Here is a 22,600-nt window from a genome sequence, read left to right as displayed (position 1 = left end):
AGAATTCTTTATATTGACAATTCTCTTTACTATCAACGATAACGTATATAATAACACTTGCCCATCTCTCTGTATGGCATTTATTGAGTTACTTGTTAGCATTTTTGATTTCTCCAGAGTTTGAATGTCTGTGGCCTTATCCTATTCACTTTCAATCCATAGGACCCAACTCGTGTGTAGGTGCTTACCACCAGTGAGCTTACAACTTAACAGGGCAAAATAAGGCATACGAGGCAGGAGGTGATATAAGATGCCACATGAACTCAGATTACTTAAAAACTGAAAGAATAGCAGTAGTTAGAAGAGTTCTTAAAATTAGTGTTTCACCCTGCTTTGATAATAACTGTTGCTTAGTTTGTTTTCCCTATGTACTAGATTGAATCTTTGAGGACCAGAACTAGGGTTTAGTTATTTTGGTGCACACAGGGCATGCCTGGCCTGTGGTGAGCAGACACTGAGTCTGTGAATCCTTCTGCCACCTTAAGGCTTTACTCTTAATTTTCCTCTTCCTGTTCCGTTTTCCTCATTTTCCCCTTCTCCAGTAGCTGTCTTTGCTTCATGTGTGTTCTTAAGAGGTAGTGTCATGCTACTTCTCCTTTTTTCCCGCTACCTTTTTTTTGTCCTTTTGTAGTCAAGTGCTTTCTCCTGACTCCTTGGTTTCAATCACACTATTCCTATTCCCTTTAAAGTCACCAGTGACCTTTTAAGTCAAATAATTTTTTAAAAATCCTTGTTCTTCTTGACCTGTTGTATTTGAAACCATTCTCATGTACACTGAAATTTCTCAAGGAATTTTATCCCTTCCTAAATATCCGTGCCTGCTATTTATTAAGACCTTAGTTAGCCATTAGTGAGCACTAGTTTTAAATCTGAAATGTACTCCATTTTTTCTTTGTAAGTATAGTTGCCTCAATATGTTATTTAACTTTGGGATTTATGCTGGAAAATATTTTACTCCACCAGTTCGTCTTTTATTTTTATTTATTTATTTTTGGCCGCACCATGCGGCATGGGGGATCTTATTTTTCCCACCAGGGATTGAACCCGTGCCCTCTGCAGTGGAAGCGTGGATTCTTAACCACTGGACCACCAGGGAAATTCCCCAAATGGTCCTTTAAAACAAGCTAATCTGAAAAACTAATCCATATTATTAAATTTCACTCAATAGTCTGGGGGTAAATATTTCATTAATAAATTAAATAACTTAAAATTTTTTTTAAACTGCTGTCAGTTCTACCTTTTCTTTTTAAAGCTTTTTAAACTCAAGATACTGTTGAGCACACACAAGATAAATACTATGTAAACTCTATCCAGACTCCACATATTAAATTACATTATTTATGCCTATCTATCCTTTACCCACTAAAAATAATGAATTTTTAAAAGAATTAAATATGTAATTGCCAGCCAAAATGAACATAGTATTGTACTTGTAAAGGAATACTATAGGTAGTCCTAATTGTGGAGATTGAGTTAAAGGAAAACTAAATGTAATAAGTATCCTGAACCATGTATGTGAATTACTTTTTAAAAATTAATACATACATTAACATCTGGGAAGAAATGAAAGTAATTAGCATGTACATTTCTAATGGAACCATAACTAAGTTTTGTGGTATGATTTCTTTTTATAGTAAACATACATTAAGGAAGAGGCATTCAATATTTTGAGTACCCAGGTCTCACTGAATACTATTAAGTTGTTTCTCTGAAGGTACTGAAAGAGGTTTCTCTTTAAACTTCTTGAAATTTTTTTTTTAGTAGTTGCAAAATCTGCCTGCTTAACAAAATGGCATTAACTATATGCAAAGTAGTATATAATCTTATAAAGGGTTTAATAAATCATAATGCAACTACCTGCAAAGAATGTATGAAGATGTTGCTAGATGGTAAACAAAGTTTAAGGAACAGCAAACTTAATAATGGAGCTCAAATTCCAGTTATTTGAAAATAAATATTTGCTAGAATCAACTAGTAAATCTAAACAGCCCTGCAAAATTAGAATAATTACAAATGACAGAACAACAACGAACAAGCCATATAATTAATTATCCATGTCTGGGTTATCTAAAAGCAATTTTAAAAATCTTAGTGTCCTCAAGATACTCATCCTGGTATTGAAATCTGCTAGGAGATATTAACCTAGACATAGTAGAATCAAGAGGTGAAACAATATTGCTCAAATATAGAATGTGACATTTTAAGGAAGGTAGGAAGAACATGGTCTTTGTGGTCAGAAAGATCTGAGTCTGAATCCCAACTCAGCGATATACTAGTTATTTAGCTTTGGACAAGTTAGCTAATCTCCCAAGCCTCAATTTCTTTATCTGTAAAATGAAGCTAGTTCTCCATTGGAATTGTTAAGAGATTAAATGAGATAACATATATATCTACATAGTACCTGGCACATACATAATAGCACAGGGCCCTTTGCTGAAAATAGTCATTAAATGGATTGGAAAGTGAAATGTGCATCTTAGGGCCTGAAAGAGGGGAGGCCTGTACCTAAACTCAAGCAGGGAAGAAGAGGCTGGTAAGTCAAGAAATTTTTATTAGATTCTGATTTAAAAAAAAAAAATGGGGAGGGCCCTAGGGAAGGAGAAGCAAGAGAACAATGAGATCACCAGAAAGGAGAGAAGAAAACGAAAAGGTTTTCAGTAGAGAAACTTTATCAACCTGTTTGCTGTTCCTCTTTAGCTCTCTTCTTGTACCTATATAGCTGTGTGGGTACCTCGAGCACCTCTTGTTGCTCAGTCTCATGATGTACACCAACCCTTCCTTGTACACCATTTAGGTAGACAATTTTTTAATCCAGTCAGTCTCAATTTAGAGGAATTATATTCCTTGAGAAATGTTATTAAGGCTATTTAAAAAAAAAAAAAATTATTTATCTGGCTGTGCCGGGTCTTAGTTGCGAGATGTGGGATCTTTAGTTGTGGCACGTGGTATCTAGTTCCCTGACCAGGTATTGACTCGGGCCCACTGCATTAGGAGCATGGACTCTTAGCCACTGGACCACCGGGAAGTCCCATTAAGGCTATTTTAAAAAGTGACTTCTAGGCTTTAAAAAGAAAGGGTTTTCAGTACCACTGATCATCTTTTATCTTTGAAGATAAGCAGCTGACAACTTCTTGGAGGACTGTGTTCTTTTAACCATAGCAGTACATAACTGGTGAATGTTACTGACAGTTCAAAGTGCGTCTTCACTCAAATTAGGAAGGTTTTCAATAGCCACTGAAAGTATTATGCTAGGTCATCAATAAGGGATCAATAAAAGAACTTCTAAAAGTTCTTCATACATGTAATTTAATAAAATAAAGCTACCAAAAAAGAAAACAAGGACTTAGCCCTGAGGTTTAAAAGAGTTAATCAGTAGAGGTATAAGTCAGGTGAATTTGCCTCTAGCAACATGAAAGTGTGATAGGGACAATCCAGTTTTATAATTGACAGGGCACATCAAAGGGAACAGAGTGAAGCAAGCACTCAAGACTGATTGGGAGCTCATGTTTTTTCACCTTTGGGGAGGCTAAATAGTCTGTTTCTGTTTGGTAACAGCTTTACAAAAGCAGATAAAGGGAGAAGAGGTAAAGCTTTTCTCTCTGGTTTATTTACTCATTTGCATTTCTAATGATAAATTCAAACGAGGCTGTTTGTATTTGCAACCAACATGAGAAAAAATCCTAATTGGAAAACAAAATTAAAATTTTCAAGGACGGACAAAAATTTATGGGCTATTCATCAAATAAAATTATTACCCAGCAAGTATAAAGAGAATAAACTACTGGTAAGACATGTGGGTTAATCTCTAAAACATGCTCAAAACAAAGACAGTTGGGTGCATAATATGATTCCATTTATGTGGAGTTCAAAAATGGGCAAAACTGAGACTTCCCCAGTGGTCCAGTGGTTAAAACTCTGCTCTTCCACTGCAAGGGCTGCTGGTTCCATCCCTGGTCTGGGAACTAAGATCCCACATGCCACAAGGTGAGGCCAAAAAAAGAAAACCAGGCAAAACTAATCTCTGGCAGAACCGTGATTGCCTTGGCAGGAGGAAGGGATGGATTGGAAACAGGCAGAAAGAAACTTTCTGTAGTGATGAAAATGTTCTGTATGTTGATGGGGGTGTTTACATAATTGTATGCACTTGACAGACTCATTGTAAACTTGAGATCTGTGCATTTCATCATATGCAAGTTTTATCTTAATAAAAAAACGCTCTTTGTGTACACCTCCGGTTTGCTGGACCTTCTTTACAAATGGTAATTACTCCTACGAATCTAATCCTTTCAAAATTGCTTTCTTACCCTAAAACTTAGTGTATTTGCCAGGGAAATAGCAAAGATGGTGGAGATTGCTTTTGTTCTAAGTAACTTATGTAGTTTATAAGCAAACACAAAATCCTTTAGGAGGATTGTACTGCTCAATTCAGAGGGGTGAAATCTCAACCTAAATACAATCACAAATAAGGGTGCAAAGCAAGTTCAGTATGTTTTCTTCCATTATGCCCTCTCTAGCTAATCTGTTTTGCCAGTAGACATATTATCAGTAGCCTCACTCTTCTCTAAACTCAAAGAATAGAACTTAATTTCATTGTAATTTGGCCATCATTTATTCTAGACTGGGAGATACAGTTCTTCACTACAAAGCTACAACATCCAAGGTACTGATGCTATTTTTCTACTTTAAGATGCATTGATAGAGAGAGCTTGTGTATCTGAAACTGGTTCCACAGGCCATGAAGTGTAAAATGTTGTACACACCGCAGTACCGTGCCTATGTGTGGTCTGATGCCCAAACACGACATTGAGGATTGTAGAGAAAACAGTTCACTCAGAGTATGGTACAATACAGGTGATATAAACAGACAAATCCTTCAAAAGGGAAGAAGACAATTTTTATTGTTATTACAAAAGCAAATTTTTTTAACTTCAGTCATTTGAATAATTGCAAGAGCAGACTAAGGGCTTAATCCTCACACAGGCACCAAGTCAGGCACAGTAGGTAGCTACAAATCATAAGAAAAAGGTTTCTTTACCTTGGATTCCCATAATTCCTACCTAGAGCATTCTGCCATGCTTTGGAATTAGGTTAAAAACCCAGCAAACCTAATCAGTTCCCTTTAATTCTGCTTTTTAAAAAATGAGAGCTAGGTATTAACCTGCTGTCTAGTGAAAACTAGTCACTAAATCCTGGCCTGAGAGAGAGCCACATTTGTTTTAGAGCAAAGAGAAGAAACTAGTTAACTAAGAGGTGTGTCAATTTCTGAGAGCCCCATATGAGTCCTTAAAATGTAGACCTTCTGGGCTCAGACCTCAGTTTTCACCTAATGCATGTGGATGGTCACCTGAGGAGTGCAGGAGCTCCAGCTCCAGCACAAACACTCTTCCCGGGCAGCAGGAAAGGAGGTAGCAGGGACTTGGGCTGACATCTGAAGCACTAAGGTAATGTGCCTGGCAGAGGGTAGCCTCAGGAAGCACAAAATGTAATTCTACCTTTGCTGTCCACAAACCTGAGGTTTAAAGGGCACAGTGGCATGTGTGGCAAGGCAGAAAAGACAATTACCGTTCTGAGAATTGATGAAGAAATCCTGCCTAATTTTCTGCCTAATCAGACATGGTGCCTATCTGCTTCTCCCTTATTTTGGAGAACACTCCAACACTCCCACACCTCCAGGCCCTTAAAACATTTCTTAGTAAACAACTCAGCTAGCACATTACTGTTTCAAGGAAGCATAGGATTAGAGGTATGTGAAAAGTGTATTTACTGAAGGGAAGACTCAATATGTTCTAGGATATGGAAATTTAAGAATATCCTAGAGCCAAAACCATCACTAGTTGAACCAGATTTACCCTACCTGAAATTTGGCAGTAAATTGGTTCAAATGGAATCCACTGAACTACAGGAAAATAACACTTCCTATTCCATTTACTATGAAATCTAATATAACCAACTGACTGCTAAATTTAAACCTACTAAGTCTTTGAACTCAAAGTTGTGCACGTGTAATTACATTTATATAACAAGTTGCTGCCATGGCAAGATTTCTAGAGAAAGAAGATCATAAATGTATTAGATGGCATCTGCTATAATCACTGAAAAATTAGCTGGAGGAAATATAAGCCATATTATTTGGAGACAGAAAATCGTCCCCTAAATTCTGTTGATTGCTATCTACCTTACGTGTATATGTCTGTGAGAGGATTAATGGCACAGTTTATTCTGATAAGATAGGCCAACGCTGAAAATTTAGTCATCCTACAGTCAGAGCTATAGTGCTGTTACCAGAATTTTCACAAAGGGTTTTTAAAAGCTGAAAGTTGCGTGATGTTAAGAGCTACAATAAAAACTGTCCCTCGACTACCTTAAATTCCTACCCAAAGCAGTGAAGCTGTCATCCACGAAGCAGCAGTCCACGAGGAAGTCCATGCCAATGAGGAAAGGTGCTAGAGTGCTGTCATGTGGAACAGCCATCAAAGACCACGGAGTAATTACAGTCACAACTAGTGTTTTCTGAAGATTGCCAGGGAGTTGTTTAGTTGATTTTTTTCAAAAATTCATCATGGAAGCAGTTTTTGACCATAAGTTCACCTTTTTCTTGGGTTGCAAAACTGCGGCTGGTTGAAAGTATGACCCAGAATATCTGCAGTACTTCAGCTGAGGATGCCTGTAACTGTTCAGTTGCATCACGTTCAAAGTCCATCCCATATTGTAAAAGCAGTTCTTGTAGTTGATGTAACTAGCAGACAAGTATGAATTACCTCTTGTTACAGTGAACAACCTGTATTCTTTTATAATTTACAAAGTTTTTACATTCAATTATCACATATTTCAAGACTTTCAATTCAAAACAAATATACATGGGCTTATTTACTCAAGAACACTTTACTATTTGTCACTTAGTTTCATGGCATTATATGTACTCAGTCCATCTCTTTTGGTTTGATTTTACATAATTTTCATTGGATAAGTTCTGTTTGCAAATTAAAAACAAGAAGCAAATGCTATATTTCCCCTTCTCCCACAGTAAGAAATAGGATTTAAAATGGCCATTACTTAGATGTTTATTTCAATATCTTTCTTAAATTCATTTCATTAATTTAAAAAACTATAAATAATATATCATGAAAGCTGTATAAAGAACATCATTAATGCAAAGAAAATTGTGATTCTAACATATCTATGCTAAAGAGGAAAAAAATGTTTAGGTCTGTAATATCCTAAGTCTGCAGCCAATTACCCTATTTTTGCCTTGTCAACAATATAAACACGTTTGTACTTACGGAAGACAAAATGACAGCATAGGAATCTGTATTGCTTTTTAAAGGCCCAACATCTCCACACACTGCCAGTTCACTTGACATATTTGCCCATCCAAGTAACCAGGCAGTGTAATGAGTTTAAAATGCGTCAAGTTTAAGTGAGCATTCTTCCCAAAGAACTTCAAAGCCCACAAAAATGTATGGTGTTGGTTAAATTAACAATGAGGTTTCTTCTAAATAATCTTATTTGCATAAATGTACAAGAATCCATTGAAATTTTTATTTCATAATTATTCTTTTTTTTTTTAAGAGGTAGGCCCTTCACAGTTGATATCCATGTCATTTTACTTGAGTCTTGGCAACATGCACATAATATCCTAAAAGTGTAAATGTTTTAATAGCAAACATAACTGGTTTTTTAAAAATGTGTTCAATTTAAAAATGGAAATCTATCTCTGGAATTAATTTCAATGACTCTTGAGCTTTTAAAGATTCATTAAAATCCAAGCAATTGCTAGTATTTTGTTCTAATTAACTTGGAAGTAGAAAAAGAGTTACTATGCACTGATTAAAGCTCCCACATATCCCAGAAAAATAAAAGCCCAGAGATTTGCAGACATAATAAAATTTATTTAAATTTCATGCAATTTTAATAGCCATGAGTATAGTTATAGGACGCTGCAGGACAGTAGCTATGCTCTGTCCATAAGATATGGCCTCATTCATGAAATGAATGGCAATTTTACAGTTAAGAGAACAGGATTAGATTAATTTTTATGTTTTGTGACTGGAAATAAATGCAGTCTGACTAGGCTTTTCTTTTCTGAGGCAGAAGATTACAGGGAAGGGACATGTCATTAAATACACAATTACAAAGTATCATCTTATTTAGAGATAAACGAATCTAAAAGAGGCCAAGTCTTTGATAAAGGGGGCATCCAATAAACCCAGAAAGTGTCCCTTCCATTCCCCATTTATTCTCATTAAAAGATTTCAAAGTTGTGACACAGTTATAACAGAAAGTCAGCCTTTGATCTAAAATCCACAATGCTGCATTGCGGTTCATCCAAATCATAATTTAGCAAATTTCAAGAAAAAAGTCAATTTCGAAAAATTGAGAAAAACTTACACTGTGCTTGATTCTATTTATCACTGTTAACTTTAGTCTGTGCAGATTCTGATGGTTCTAAAAATGTGTTCATTTAGTTGCTGGATGAAATTTAGCTTTAATCAGCAAGGATCATCCAGCCTTTAAAATTACTAATACAAACAAACAATAAACTGAGTAATTTGTAGAACTGGCACTTGCAGTTGATACAGTTTTCATATTAGATGCATGCAGCTCTTACAAATACTAAAGGAGGCATTTCTGCCAGGTCTCAACATACTGTCTTTATTGTAAATTCCATTAATTTAACAAGTTAATGGAATTTTTTGTAGGGGTACAATTTTATTATGCTTTATACTTATAAAAACTACAGTATGCTGTTCTTGTATTTTAAAACCACTTACTGTGTTTAAGAAATGTTAAAATATAAATTGGCAGAAACTGGTAGACCTAATAAAGCAGTGTCACAGTTGCATAAAGATATTGTATGTATGCATTAACCATCAAAAGAAGGGGTCAAACTAATTTTCTTTTAATACAAACTTGAACATTGTTTGTAAATGCCTCATTTAAAGTAGTGGATAAGGAAAGTTTAGAAAAGTCCAAGTAATAAAATGTACTCAATTACTTGGTAAAGTTAAAAAGCTAATGCAACAATGTTACATCCAGATAAAAAACATTATTCAAAAGCAATTCAAATACCGAAAAGGGTTTCAAATTGAATATTTTATTAACATGGTAGTTGTCTTTGTAACATGTGCACACACACTCGCACACTCAGAATGATCTGCCTAGGGGAAAACAAGACTAAGTATGCCTAAGGGGAAATGAAAAATAAAAAAGTTCCTGGTAGGTTTTCATTATTGTAGGCAATTATGTCCACATCACTTACAAAGCTATTGCCAAATCTGTCCAAGGAAGCAGAGTTTGAGAGGGGAAGAAAAAAATCTAGGGAAAAATTCAACAGTGGCATAGCAGAGCTCTCAATATGAGAAAGCTGACATAATGTGGACTTTTGCTGTGAATTTTTGTCTTTGCAAAACATGGGGAGAGGTTTGTCAATGGGCAGAAAATAAGAGTAGGCGGTGTGAAGTAGGCTTTTGCAGTCAATTTTCCTCACAGTATTGTGCAGCGTCATCAAGAAAATGCTTAGTCTTTCTCTGGAACCAGTTTCAGAACTTTTCCAATTGCAATGGTCTTACCTAGAAATGAAATTTTTAAAAAACCTTTTCAGTAGTTAACAGCAAGGCTATTTAAGATATTAAAACTTATTATTTTAAATCATATTTTAAATCATTATTTTACAATGTAAATTACTAATTAACTGGCTTTACCATCAAAGACATGATTTCTGATTAATGGAGGGGAACTGAAGATATGATTTTCTTTCAAAAATCTATGTTTGGAGAAGTAAAATGCGGATATCCGTACAATGGAATACTATTTGGCAATAAAAGGGAATGAATTACATACAGTACATGCCACAACATGACTGAACCTCAAAAACATGCTGAGTAAAATAAACTAGACACTAAAGGCCACAAACTATATGATTCTATTTATATGTCGTGTCCAAAAAAGGCAAACAGAGAGAAAAAGTAGATTTATGGTTGCCTAAGGCTAGGGGTGGGAATAGGTGGTGACTTCGTAAACAGGTATTAGGGTTCCTTTTTAGATGTTCTAGATGTTATAAAATTAGAATGTGGGGATGACTGTACAACTCTGTAAACATGATTCACTGAATTGTATACTTAAAACAGGTCAATTTCATGGTATGTAAATTATCTCATTAAAAGCTGTTAAACAGGGCTCTCAGTACTATTATAAGAGATACAAAACCCATGTAGATCTTGTGAAAAACCTAAAAGCCAACTACTCTTTAGAAAGAAAAAAATTCTGGGGCTAAAAATTCTTGCTACATTAATTTCTTCTGCCTGATTTTATCAGGAAACTAAAATTCTCATTTTGTTATATTAATGGGACAAACCCAGTAACCAGTTTCACCAAGAAGAGTTTTAAGATAATGACTTCAAATGGATACCACCTTTATACAGATTTCTCCAAAATAAGGCTCAGGGACCATATTCATCGTATTTCCAGTGCTTGGCATGGCTCCTGCCATGCAGTAGATATACAGTAAAGTTTTTGCTGAATGAAACTGGAACTAATACGTGAAATGACTATTCTGTATTTCAAGTGAACCATGAACTTTTATGTAAAGTTTTCCATAGTCTTAAAATAGTTATCTAAGTTAATATAACAATCCATAGAGAAATGTTTAATAAAAGTCATTTTGTTTCCATGATACCAGAGTTTCATGGCTGTGAGATAAGAAAATTACAGCTGTTCCAATCCATTCAGGTAGGCAGAAATGGACACACACACAAAAGAACATGAATATTAAACTTCTGAAATATTAGGTGTTAAGACTATCAATCTGTGTACCCCTTTTATCTCCCCCCATTTCAGTGTGGTTAATGTTTATCATATTTGATTTTAAAATGATTTCTTCTGAGCATAAAAAAAGATGTCTACCTCAGAGGCTTGCTTAGCAAAAAATTTGCTCTACAGGATAGAGTCCTTCAAGATGAGTTTTAATCACACATATTACAGAGGATTTCATCATAGAAATGTCTTATTTAGTAATAAATAAAATGACTCTCAAAACCCACTGCTTGCAAAATATTAAAATTAAGATTATTCATCTAGAGCATCACTACTCAGATGTGGTCAAGTCTGTCTGCTGTTCAACTCATTCAACTCATAAAACATTTATTATATGAATATATTATAAAACAAGTATCCAAGTTTCCTATGAACTTGCAATGTGCGCTGCACTCAGATGAAGATTACCAAAGCTAAGCATCTTAGATATAACACTAGACATCAATTTAAAGGCTTACCCTCATCTCTTAGAGTAAAACGACCCATCTGAGGGAAGTCTTTAAAGGTCTCAAGGCAGATGGTTCCTGCTGTTCTCAAGCGGGCAATGCATACTTGATCTTGTTTCACAAAACGGGGTCGAGTCTTACTTTTTTCTCCTGATTTTTTGTCTACCAAGCAGATTAAGGCCTATCCAAGAAAAAAGGATGAGATTGGAATAATGTCAAATAAAAGAATCTTTAATACTAGAAGTGCAAATAAGAATACATCACTGTTGCTGATCAAATATTATCAAGATGAAATGGTCTTAAATCAAAAACCTCAATTATCTTAAAACTCACTGTTATTTCGACTTCTTCAATACAGGTATGGATATGCAGCACCGCATTATAACCTGGGCAGATGATGGATTTGTGCTCTATAATCACTATCTGTCAAACAAAAAAATTCACATCTTTATCCCTAGGTAAAAAAGAATTGAATGTGTAACTCACAATCTCAATAGGGCACCAACTTATTTTTGTGTTAGAAGTGGTAGATCAGGTTGCCTTACCTCCAAGCATGAACTTTGATATCCTTACCTCACTGATCTTCTTGGCAAGCACACAAACTTTAAAGACACAGGCAGACTTTCTTCTCTGGGAAGGCTTTCCTCTATACTCCCCACCAAGGAATTAATCATTGCTGCTCACATGCTAGGTTTTTTCCTCCTAGATGTGAACTTATAGTTTTATCCATTTCCCAGTATCCAAGGTCCAAAGTTAACAACCTTGTATCTGACATCAAAATCTAACTTGATTAGTCATCGTATCTTAGAACTCAAAAATTCTGCGAGCTGTACCAATCACTTACTCTTTCATTCTCCTGGGGAGGTCACGTTGCTAATGACATGGAGAAATTACGTGTGTTTTTCTGTCTGGAAAGTTATTTGCTCTGAATGAACAGACAAACCATGACTTCTAAGGCAACTATGCTCTACTTAAAGTGAAAAACACTTTGAGCAAAATGTAAGTATCAATATATATTATCAACAGGAAATAAAAAACAAAAGGGAACTTACAAAGAATACTACCTACCCAGTACTTGTACCATCTTAAAGACTTTATGTGTATGAGATATACACATCACAGTTGTGATCTCTATATATGGTTTATTCTATTTCAGTTCCCCTTCTGCACACAATGGCATGTCACCAATGATGGGGACAAAGGAGATTTAAATTCTAGTTTCATTTAGACAGTGAACATCATCATGATAATTACAATAACTGGTTTACCTGGGCATCAAATGTGCGACCAGAATGACAAAGATTATTAGGATCACAAAGTATGAACCCTGGAAGAATCTCCTCCTCTTCAATTCCTTTCAGTCTGATTTTGAGGTTTTCACCTGGGGCTACAGAATCAGTTTCTACATCATCGGAAAGGATTCCAAGAACTTCCACGTTGTGCTTAAAAAGAAACCAAGATTGGAGATTTTTTGACACATTCACTGCATTATAGAATGGAAAATTATCTGTTTGCTGAAGACTTGCAAGTCACATTTTTCTGTGGTTGTTGATTAGCCAAAATAATTCTTTGAGTGTGAAGAAACTTTATAACATTTGTATGACACGAACTTAATGAAAAAAATCATATCCTAGAAGTACAAACTGCCAATTAGAAGATTTATCTGTCACATCCTAATAATTTCCAAATAGAACAAGTATAAACTAGCATTTGCCTTTTTTACTTTTTCAAAATTACAACATTAAATCTAAAATTTGGATTTTAATTTTATGGATGTAATTTTTATTATTACTGTTAAATTCCAGGAGTTAACAGACATAGTTTCCATTACCTATCAATCCCCCAAACATCCAAAGAATGTACTTTTCTAAGGTTTTTTGAACAGCTAAGCTTTAAAGCACGTTGACTGTTTAATAGGTAGTTTCCTTTTGGGGTGATGAAAATGTTCTGGAACTAGACAGTGGTGATGGCTGCACAATACTGTGAATGTACCTAAATGTCATTAATGGTAAAATTTATCTGTCTTTTACCACAATAATTTTTTTTTAAAAGAGCATATAGATGGGGAAAAAAAATGTTAAAAGCAATACTCACTAGTATTCCCTCATTTTATTCCACTTCTGCCCTTGGAGGTAATTCATATTTTTAAAACACATGCCAGAAAACAAACAAAATAAAGCCTTCAAGACAAAAATGAACTTTCTCATGATGGTAGACATACAGTAGAGAATCCAGAATCGTTATATTCCATACCAGAATTCTACAAACTGTCACTTGCTAAACTCTAGTAGTTTCCCCATACACACACATACACAAATAATGGCTTTCTTTCCCAGAAGGCAGCTTATACCTTACTGATAGCTGTCTGTTGAAATTCATTCCAAGAACTGGTAATATAGCCATATTTGCTAGCAAATTCTTTACAGTGATGGGATAAAGGGGTAGAAACTAGCAGTTCCACCATATACAACTAAACAAGTATTGTTTAATACTTTTTGCCCAAATAATCCAGCATAATAATTCCTCTCCCCAAATAAGGACTTTTATAGCTAAACAAAATAGAGCAAGTCTAATCTCTAATCCATACTTATGAAAAATTAAGATTAAGACCAACAAATTCTTAGTTTATGAAAGGTATTAGGATTTTACCTACTCTAAGTACCTCACATAAGTGGAGTCCTACATGATTTATCTTTTTGTGTCTGGCTTATTTCACTTAGTAGAATGCCCTCCAGGTTCATCCATGTTGTAGCCTATGTTAGAATTTCCTTCCTTTTTAAGCTGAGGTAATATTCTGTTGTACGTATACACCACATTTTGTTTGCTCATTCATCCATCAATGGACACTACAGGTTGCTTCCACGTTTTGGCTATTGTGAATAATGCTGCTATGAACATCAGTTCTTTGTTTTTTATTAATTAATTAATTTTTGGCTGCATTGGATCTTCGTTGCTGTGCACAGGCTTTCTCTAGTTGCGGCGAGTGGGGGCTACTCTTCATTGCAGTGCGTGAGCTTCTTGTTGCGGTGGCTTCTCTTGTTGTGGAACACGGGCTCTAGGTGCGTGGGCTCTAGGTGTGCAGGCTCTAGAGCGCAGGCTCAGTAGTTGTGGTGCACGGACTTAGTTGCTCCGCAGCATGTGGCATTTTCCCGGACCAGGGCTCGAACCCGTGTCCCCTGCAATGGCAGGCGGATTATTAACCACTGCGCCACCAGGGAAGTCCCTGAGCATCAGTTATTCAAGGTCTGCTTTCAATTCTTTAGGGTATATACCCAGATGTGGAATTGCTGGATCATGATTATTCTATTTTTAATTTTTTTGAAGAAATGCCATTATGTTTTCCACAGCAGCTGCACAATTTTACATTCCTGCCAACAGTGCACAAAGGTTCCAATTTCTCCACATCCTCACTGGCATTTGTGATTTTCTGGGGTTTTTGATAGTAGCCATCCAGATGGGTGTGAGGTGTTATCTCACTGTGACTCTGATTTGCATTTTCCTAATGATTAGTGACGTTGAGCATCTTTTCATGTGTTTTTTGGCCACTGTACATCTTCTTTGTAGAAATGTCTATTTAAGTTCTTTGCTCATTTTTTAGTCAGCTTGTTTTCCTTTTGTTGTTGAGTTGTAGGAGTTCTTGATATATTATGGATAGTAACCCCTTATCAGATTTATGATATATAATTTTTTACCCACATTCTGTAGGTTGCCTACCTATTAATTTTTTAATGTAAAATAGCCTGGCATCTACATCTTTTAAAACATTTCATTCTGTTCCACTGAGACTCAGGGGACTAGTGAACTCAGTGAACTGAGTTTTTAAGGCTTGATTAACAACTGTAAGGTATGCTACACTGACCTGCTTAGTTATTAGTATAAAGTGACAGCTTCTACAAGAACTAGTATATTAAGGCCCTTTACCTTTAGCTATAGCCCAGCTCTAGGTTCACTGGCCCATAGTAAGTACTTTTCTTTCTGTTGTGATAAAATACTCATAAGATTTACCGTTTTAAACCATTATACATTGTACAATTCAGTGGCATCTACATTCACAATGGTGTACAACCATCACCAGTATCTGGCTCCAAAACACCTTCATCACCCCAAAAGGAAACTCTATACGCATTAAGCAATCACTTCCCTATTCTTCTTTCCCAAGCCCCTTGCTTCCATCTCCACAAGCAAACACAACTTCTGTGACTGCTGAACAGACAAAATAGAGCAAGGATTCAAACTGACCATTATTTCCATTCATTTATCATTGACCTTCAAGTTGCAGAGATAATTACCTCAGAAAAAAGATACTATGATAGGATACTCTGATCTCCAAGGCATCAAGAAACGCCAAAGTATAATTTGTAAGGTTCCAATTATACCTAAACAGTACACTGACAATTACCTTTTGTAATTCACTGTTCCTGTAATAAGCATGGTAAAGAAATTCTCAGGGGACCTCCTTGGTGGCACAGTGGTTAAGAATCCTCTTGCCAATGCAGGGCACACAGGTTCAAGCCCTGGTCCAGGAAGATCCCACATGCCGCAGAGCAACTAAGCCCATGTGCCACAACTACTCAGCCTGCGCTCTAGAGCCCACAAGCTACAACTACTGAGCCCATGTACCACAACTACTGAGCCCATGTACCACAACTACTGAAGCCCACGTGCCTAGAGTCCGTGCTCCACAACAAAAGAAGCCAACACAATGAGAAGCCCGCACACCGCAACGAAGAGTAGCCCCGCTCGCCACAACTAGAGAAAGCCTGTGTGCAGCAGCGAAGACCCAACACAGCCAAAAATAAATAAATTTATAAAAAAAAAAAAAAGAAATTCTCAGTTAGATCTTAAAGTCTCTATTTGGAGGTTCTGATGATTCAGGCCTATTTTCCTACATAACTAATACCTCTAGATTGTTAGAGAAGTCCTCTGGAAAACAGGTAACAGTTTCTTAGTAACACATCATCTGCAATTATCAGCAACTGAGCAGTCAGAAATAACACAAAGGAATAGCTTGAGATTTCTGCATGTTACTTAATGAAACCCTCTCCAATAATGAAGAAATTACAATAAGGTAGAAAGAAAGAGGGAAAGACCTATTTATGATAAAGGCAAATCCTCTTCTCCCAAAATAAATTAGGAACATAGGTTAGACACATTATTTTATAGTACCCAACATAAGTATGTACAAAAAATAAAAGGAAGCTAATTATATCATGATTAAAGCTGAGTTTTCATCCCTGGCTCACTTACTAATCCAGCGTGTTAACAGAAGCAAGTCACTTAACCATTTACTTCCTATAAAATAATGGAGTTGGGCTTCCCTGGTGGCACAGTGGTTAAGAATCCACCTGCCAATAGCAGGGGACACAGGTTCAAGCCCTGGTCTGGGAAGATCCCACATGCCGCGGAGCAACTAAGCCTGTGTGCCACAACTACTGAGCCTGTGCTCTAGAGCCCGCGAGCCACAACTACTGAGCCCGCGTGCTACAACTACTGAAGCCCGTGCGCCTAGAGCCTGTGCTCTGCAACAAGAGAAGCCACCACAATGAGAAGCCTGCTCACTGCAACTAAGAGTATCCCCTGTGCGCAGCAACGAAGACCCAATGCAGCCAAGAATAAATAAATAAAAAAACAAAAAACCCAAAAAAACGGAGTTGAAGCTTTCATGATGATGTACCTTTTAACTCTAACATGGAGCTAATACTGTCCCTTCTCCATTTGTCAATAAATAACATCACATATTCTTGATTAAATTTTGTACTTGACATTAATAAAACATAATCCTGGATTTAAAAAGTTGTTTCTTTTAATGAAATCCCTAAGATTGAATAGTTCTGGCTCCTTGCTAATATTTTCAAGAGAAAATTTAAATGAGCAAGAGCATTACTAATTCTTACCTTGTTTGGCATCATAACAAGCTGCTGACCTTTACAAATAGATCCTGATTCTAGCTTTCCCAGGACCACAGTGCCCATATCCTGTTTAAATTTAAAATGAAAAACCAAATGTCAGGCTTCTATTACTACTCTACAGCAGTTCAACAACCCAAAGTGAAATCTTGCAGGGCTTACTCATAAAAGAAAATCTTTGGCTCAAGTGGTAGAATGCTTAGGATTAATCTTAAACACAGGTAAATACTCTATATCTGTGTCATAAGCATAGGTAATACTAATAAATAAGTAGGCTTAGGATTTAAAAAGAAAGCACACGGCAGGAGACAGGGCAGAATTTTATGTCTGAAGATCTGAATTATTTGTTCAAATTCAGGTTCTCTCAAAAATATCTGAGACTTTTCTTTTATAAAATTAGAAAAATACTTGTTCAAGAAATTTAGCATGAAGCTAATCAAAGAATGAAGTGTTTGAGAAGGGCAAAATATTACGTATTGGTAGTGCAATACTTAAAAACCTAGTTAAAAATACTGAAGCTTATTTTTTCTAAAGATTAACATCCAGTGTTGGTGAGGCTATGGAAAACTAGCACTCATATACTGCTTGCTGGTGGTCATGTAAGTTAGCACTGTATTCTGGAAGGCTGTTTGTCAGTATCCATCAACTTTAATACACAAACCCGTCCAGCAGTTTTACTTATAGGAGTCTCTCTCTAAAACTGATCATTGGCTCACTGGAAAATAGCTGAAATAAACTAAGTTTGTTGATTAAATTATGGTCTATCTATATCACTGAATAATATATAACCATTAAAAAAGAGACATCTATGTTATGTTGTTAATTATTAAAGTTATTTCATAATTTAAAACAAAACCACTTATCACCACCCATAAAACCCAAGTTCTTGAACATTTTGGGTACCTTGTACTTATCCACAATTGGCAGCCTGATTGGTCCATCAACTGATCTATTGAAGTTTGGCAAATTATCCAGATATGGAATAAATGGTAATCCACTGAGAACATAACAAATATCCATTATAGAGAGTCAACATAAATGTTAAAATTTTAAGAAATTACATGACTCTAACTTTATACAAAAAAAAGTGGTTATAACAATATTTCCATTCTACCCATGTACTCTTCTCATTCAACCTTTTTATTATCCAGTTCATTTCACCTATTCCTCAGAAAATTAAAAAAACAAAATAACAAAATAGCTCAATATAATGAAAAAGCTTCCCCATAAACTTATTTTATTAAAATTGAGAAAAGTATTTTATGGCAAATAGCCCACATATTGTAATAAAATGACTCCACTCTATTACTTAATTTTTATGGAGTTTTCCAGCTCTGAAATCAGGATTCTATAAAATATTAATAGTTTCCCTTTTAAAACTACAGTATATGGATTGGGAGGCTTAACATTGCCAAGATCGCAATGCTCCCCCCAAACCGATCTACAAATTCAATGCAATCCTTAGTAAAATCCCAGCTGCCTTTTTGCAGAAATTGATGAGCTGATCCTAATATTCAAGGGACCCAGAACAGCCAAAATAATTTGGGGGGAAAAAAAAAAAAATCAAAGACTCACACTTCCCAATTTAAACACTCATAAAGCTAAAATAATCAACACTTTACCTTACAAAAAATTAATCCAAAATGAAACACTACCCTAAGAGCTTCAATAGGCTTAAATGAAAGTAACAGGGCTAACTCTTTATGACTGGATTAGGCAACACTTCCCTAGGCATGACACCAAAAGCACAATTAAGAAAGAAAATAAACTAGACTTCATCAAAATTAAGACCTTTTGTGCTTCAAAGGACACCATCAAGAAAGTAAAAAGACAGCCCACAGAATGGGAGAAAATACTTGCAAATCGCATATCTGATAAGGGACTTACATCAGGTGAGTAAAGTACCCTTAACAACTCAATAACAAAAAGACAACCCAATTAAAAGACAAAGGTCATGGTATTTTTTTTTTTCCCATGGTATTTTTAATGCCAAAGTTACAGTCAGTATTTTCTTAAATTACTTATTAAGACACAAACTTTTAAAAAGGTTACTTACATGTACCAAGGACAGAAATCTGATTGCTCTTTAAGATTTGCTCCAGTCAGTCCTGAGCAGGGCATGAAGTGAATGTCCTTTTTGGGATTGAAGCCAACTTTTTTCAAAAATGGCACTAGTTTCTCTTTACATTCTTCATATCTATTAATATTTATAAATAATTATAATGTAAAGCAACTGAACTCTAGTTTCAACATTACATAAATTAAGGTTTAGAAAAACCCCAGGGGAAAACATACAGTAACAAAACCATCCTTTATTCCACTAACATGTCTATAAAAAAAAAAAAAAAAAAACAGTAAGACATCCAAACTTACCTCTCATTGCTCCAATTTACTGTTGGATCATCCATCTTATTAATAAGCACAATTAAGTGTTTTACACCTGCTGTCTTTGCCAACATTGCATGTTCTCTTGTCTGTCCTCCTTTTTCAAATCCAGTTTCAAACTCTCCTTTCCTGGCAGAGATTACCTATTCCAAGAAATCAAACAGTTTACTCTTTTTTTTTTTTTTTAATATATATATATATTTTTTAATTTTATTTATTTATTTATTTATTTATTTATTTATTTATTTATTTATTTATTTATTTATTTATGGCTGTGTTGGGTCTTCGTTTCTTTGCGAGGGCTTTCTCTCTAGTTGTGGCAAGTGCGGGCCACTCTTCATCGCGGTGCGCGGGCCTCTCACTATCGCGGCCTCTCTTGTTGCGGAGCACAGGCTCCAGACGCGCAGGCTTAGTAATTGTGGCTCACGGGCCCAGTTGCTCCGCGGCATGTGGGATCTTCCCAGACCAGGGCTCGAACCCGTGTCCCCTGCATTGGCAGGCAGATTCTCAACCACTGCGCCACCAGGGAAGCCCAAACAGTTTATTCTTACACATTCAGGTACACTCTTCTAGCAATAAAACACCTTTCCTTTCAGTTTTATCAGAAGCTTCTTCCAAGAAAATATAAGTAAATGAGTTATAACATACATACTTTTGAACATCACAATGTCTAAATGCTTTAAGATTTTGGTAAATGTTTCTTGATTCCCAATTCTCCAAAATCTAGTATGCCTTTGTATTTTAAAATTCAAATATGTATGTGATTTAGTGCTAGTACACTGACCATCGCCTGCCAAAAAAATTGCAAAATGACTGAAGACCTTAAAACGGATAATTTCTTATTCATTTTTGTACCCACAGTACACTTACTGGGTACAAAATGGATTAGGCTTGGCAGTCAGTGGACACTAATTTCTGGCACAGTAAGAGGTAATAAAGGGTAGAGAAAAACTGAAACATTTTCATGAGTAAATCAAATTATGAAGATTTCTTGGGCAGATTAGAGAGACAAAAGTGAAAATTGTGACTATATATTATAGTTCACTGTAACCTAAATTCTAGCTTTTAGAAGGTAAATTCAAATGTTTACATTTTAAGTTGGGCTGTTAACAAATACACAGATGAATTGGAAATGTCTTTCCTTACCAGTACAGCCAAATCTGCTTGAGAAGCACCACCAATCATATTTGGGACAAAACTCTTGTGGCCAGGGGCATCTAGAATTGTAAAATGCTTCTTTTCCGTTTCAAAATAGGCACGACCCACTTCTACTGTTTTACCCTTGTCTCGTTCTTCCTGGTTTGTGTCTAAGGCCCAAGATAAGTACCTGAAATAATTTTAAAGTAAGAAGAATACTGGTAAGAACATGAAAGTTTTAAAAATATTCTTCTACCAACATTTAAATCATGAACAGGACTGGGTAGAAATAAAAATTAAATGACTAAAACTTGTATTCTTGTGATTCAAACACTCAGTGCTTTTATATATATCCAGTGTCAATTATATATTCTATAAGCAAACATTATGTATGAGAACAAGCTGACAACATACAAAGAAAGACTATTTAGTACCAATGCCAATATCACCATGAGTTAAGTAATAAGTTCCTTTATATTTCATTTTAAAAATCATCTAGCACAAAGTATAATACAAATAATGCTGTCTAAGGGTATCTTTCAAAAGTAAAGGCCACTAATCCACCATTTGGGAGCAATGGTTACTTGCTAAAAATTATTTCGATATTTCTTCGCTATATACGGATTACTTATATAAATTTAAACCATCTGTAACAGTAGGTGTTAATTTAGATGACATAATCTGTATTTCATAGTAAGTAATCCATTTTTTAGTATTATACTGATTAGGATTTTTTCCCTTAACAGAAATACAATTAAAAAAAAAAAAAAAGACCGTCAATGTCCTATTTAGATAAAGCTTGTTAACTTAAAAAAAATAAGGTTAGAAAGAAGAAAAAAGCTGACCCTTTCTCTCACCATGCAAAGGCAACCACTGTCAGTAATTCCGTCTATTCTTTTTTCATTATTCACATAATGATCATACCCTAAGTGCTATTATGTTACCTGCTTTCTCCCCAAATTCCACTGTAACATCAGTTCTATTCCTGGTTACTATAAATTCTATAAATGAAATTTTAGTGGCCAGGTAATGACTTAATTAAATAGATGTTTTATAATTTATCCCACAAGTCTCCTATTATTATCCTGGATGTTTGGATGTTCCCAGATTTTCTCTGTGTAAAGTTATGAAGTCATCAGGAACTGATCTACTAGGTAGTATGAGGGGAAGGGAAACTTTTCCTTTGTTATGACACCATTTTAGACCTCATGAACTTACATCTTAGTAGACTACAAAAGCATTAAGTAGGCAGAGTTTCCTTATAAGTAATTTATAGTGTCATAAAAGTTTACCAAGTTTCTCTGTTTTTTTCTTTAGCTTCTCTTTCATATTTCTCAAGTGTCCTTTTGTCAACCATTCCAGTCAAATACCTGAAAATGTTGAAAGAAAAGAGAAACAACATTTAGTTACTCACAAATTATTCAGTTGTGAAGTTAGGAAACCTTTAAAACTCTTTTGAGGGGAATTTGAACTCCACAAAAAGCTACTTTAAAGTACAAGTACCATTGGGGTAGATGCTGAAATTATGGAACGTTCCAGTGGAAAAGATATTTACAGTCTCAAATTACTTCCCCCAAGATAATGGGGGAAAAAATAACTTTCCAGTGGAGAATTCTGGCAGACAACACCTTAACTAAGTAATCATGGCTATTATCACCAGTAATAAATAAAACATACTGAATATTGCTATTTTGTGCGCCCTGATAGGATGCTCTGTTAAGACCACAACATACCTTCTGTGACATTCTTATCCAAAATGCATACCTCAATCTAATTGTTAACATCAGTCAAACCCAAATTGAGGAGCATCTCATAAAATAACCAAATAACACTCTTCAAATTATGAAGGTCATGAAAGGCAAGACTGAGAAAATGTCACAAGTTGGAGGAGACTAAGGAGACTTAACAATTAAA

General features: G+C 35.4%; 2 protein-coding genes across 5 annotated transcripts in view; one reads left to right on the top strand and one right to left on the bottom strand.

The window, feature by feature from the left end:
* TNFRSF17 (TNF receptor superfamily member 17) overlaps positions 1–22,600 on the top strand; it is a 117,206-nt gene that overhangs the window by 4,502 nt on the left and 90,104 nt on the right. The gene's annotated exons all lie outside the window — the stretch shown is intronic.
* Positions 4,873–22,600, bottom strand: part of GSPT1 (G1 to S phase transition 1) — a 34,219-nt gene continuing 16,491 nt past the window's right edge. For all 3 annotated transcript variants that reach the window (XM_057529123.1, XM_057529122.1, XM_057529121.1), the window contains exons 6-15: positions 21,979–22,056; positions 20,696–20,876; positions 19,538–19,692; positions 19,221–19,361; positions 18,068–18,161; positions 17,153–17,233; positions 12,527–12,700; positions 11,592–11,681; positions 11,271–11,439; positions 4,873–9,569 (exon numbers count right to left, since the gene is read on the bottom strand). In XM_057529123.1, the coding sequence (XP_057385106.1) occupies positions 9,517–9,569; positions 11,271–11,439; positions 11,592–11,681; positions 12,527–12,700; positions 17,153–17,233; positions 18,068–18,161; positions 19,221–19,361; positions 19,538–19,692; positions 20,696–20,876; positions 21,979–22,056 (1,216 nt within the window). In that variant the 3' untranslated portion in view covers positions 4,873–9,516. The remainder of the gene's footprint in view (positions 9,570–11,270; positions 11,440–11,591; positions 11,682–12,526; positions 12,701–17,152; positions 17,234–18,067; positions 18,162–19,220; positions 19,362–19,537; positions 19,693–20,695; positions 20,877–21,978; positions 22,057–22,600) is intronic.

This window comes from Balaenoptera acutorostrata, chromosome 15 (assembly GCF_949987535.1).
Source record: "Balaenoptera acutorostrata chromosome 15, mBalAcu1.1, whole genome shotgun sequence".
NCBI classification, from domain to species: domain Eukaryota; kingdom Metazoa; phylum Chordata; class Mammalia; order Artiodactyla; family Balaenopteridae; genus Balaenoptera; species Balaenoptera acutorostrata.
Note: the sequence above shows the minus strand (reverse complement) of the source record. Positions and strands in the feature narration are given on the sequence as shown.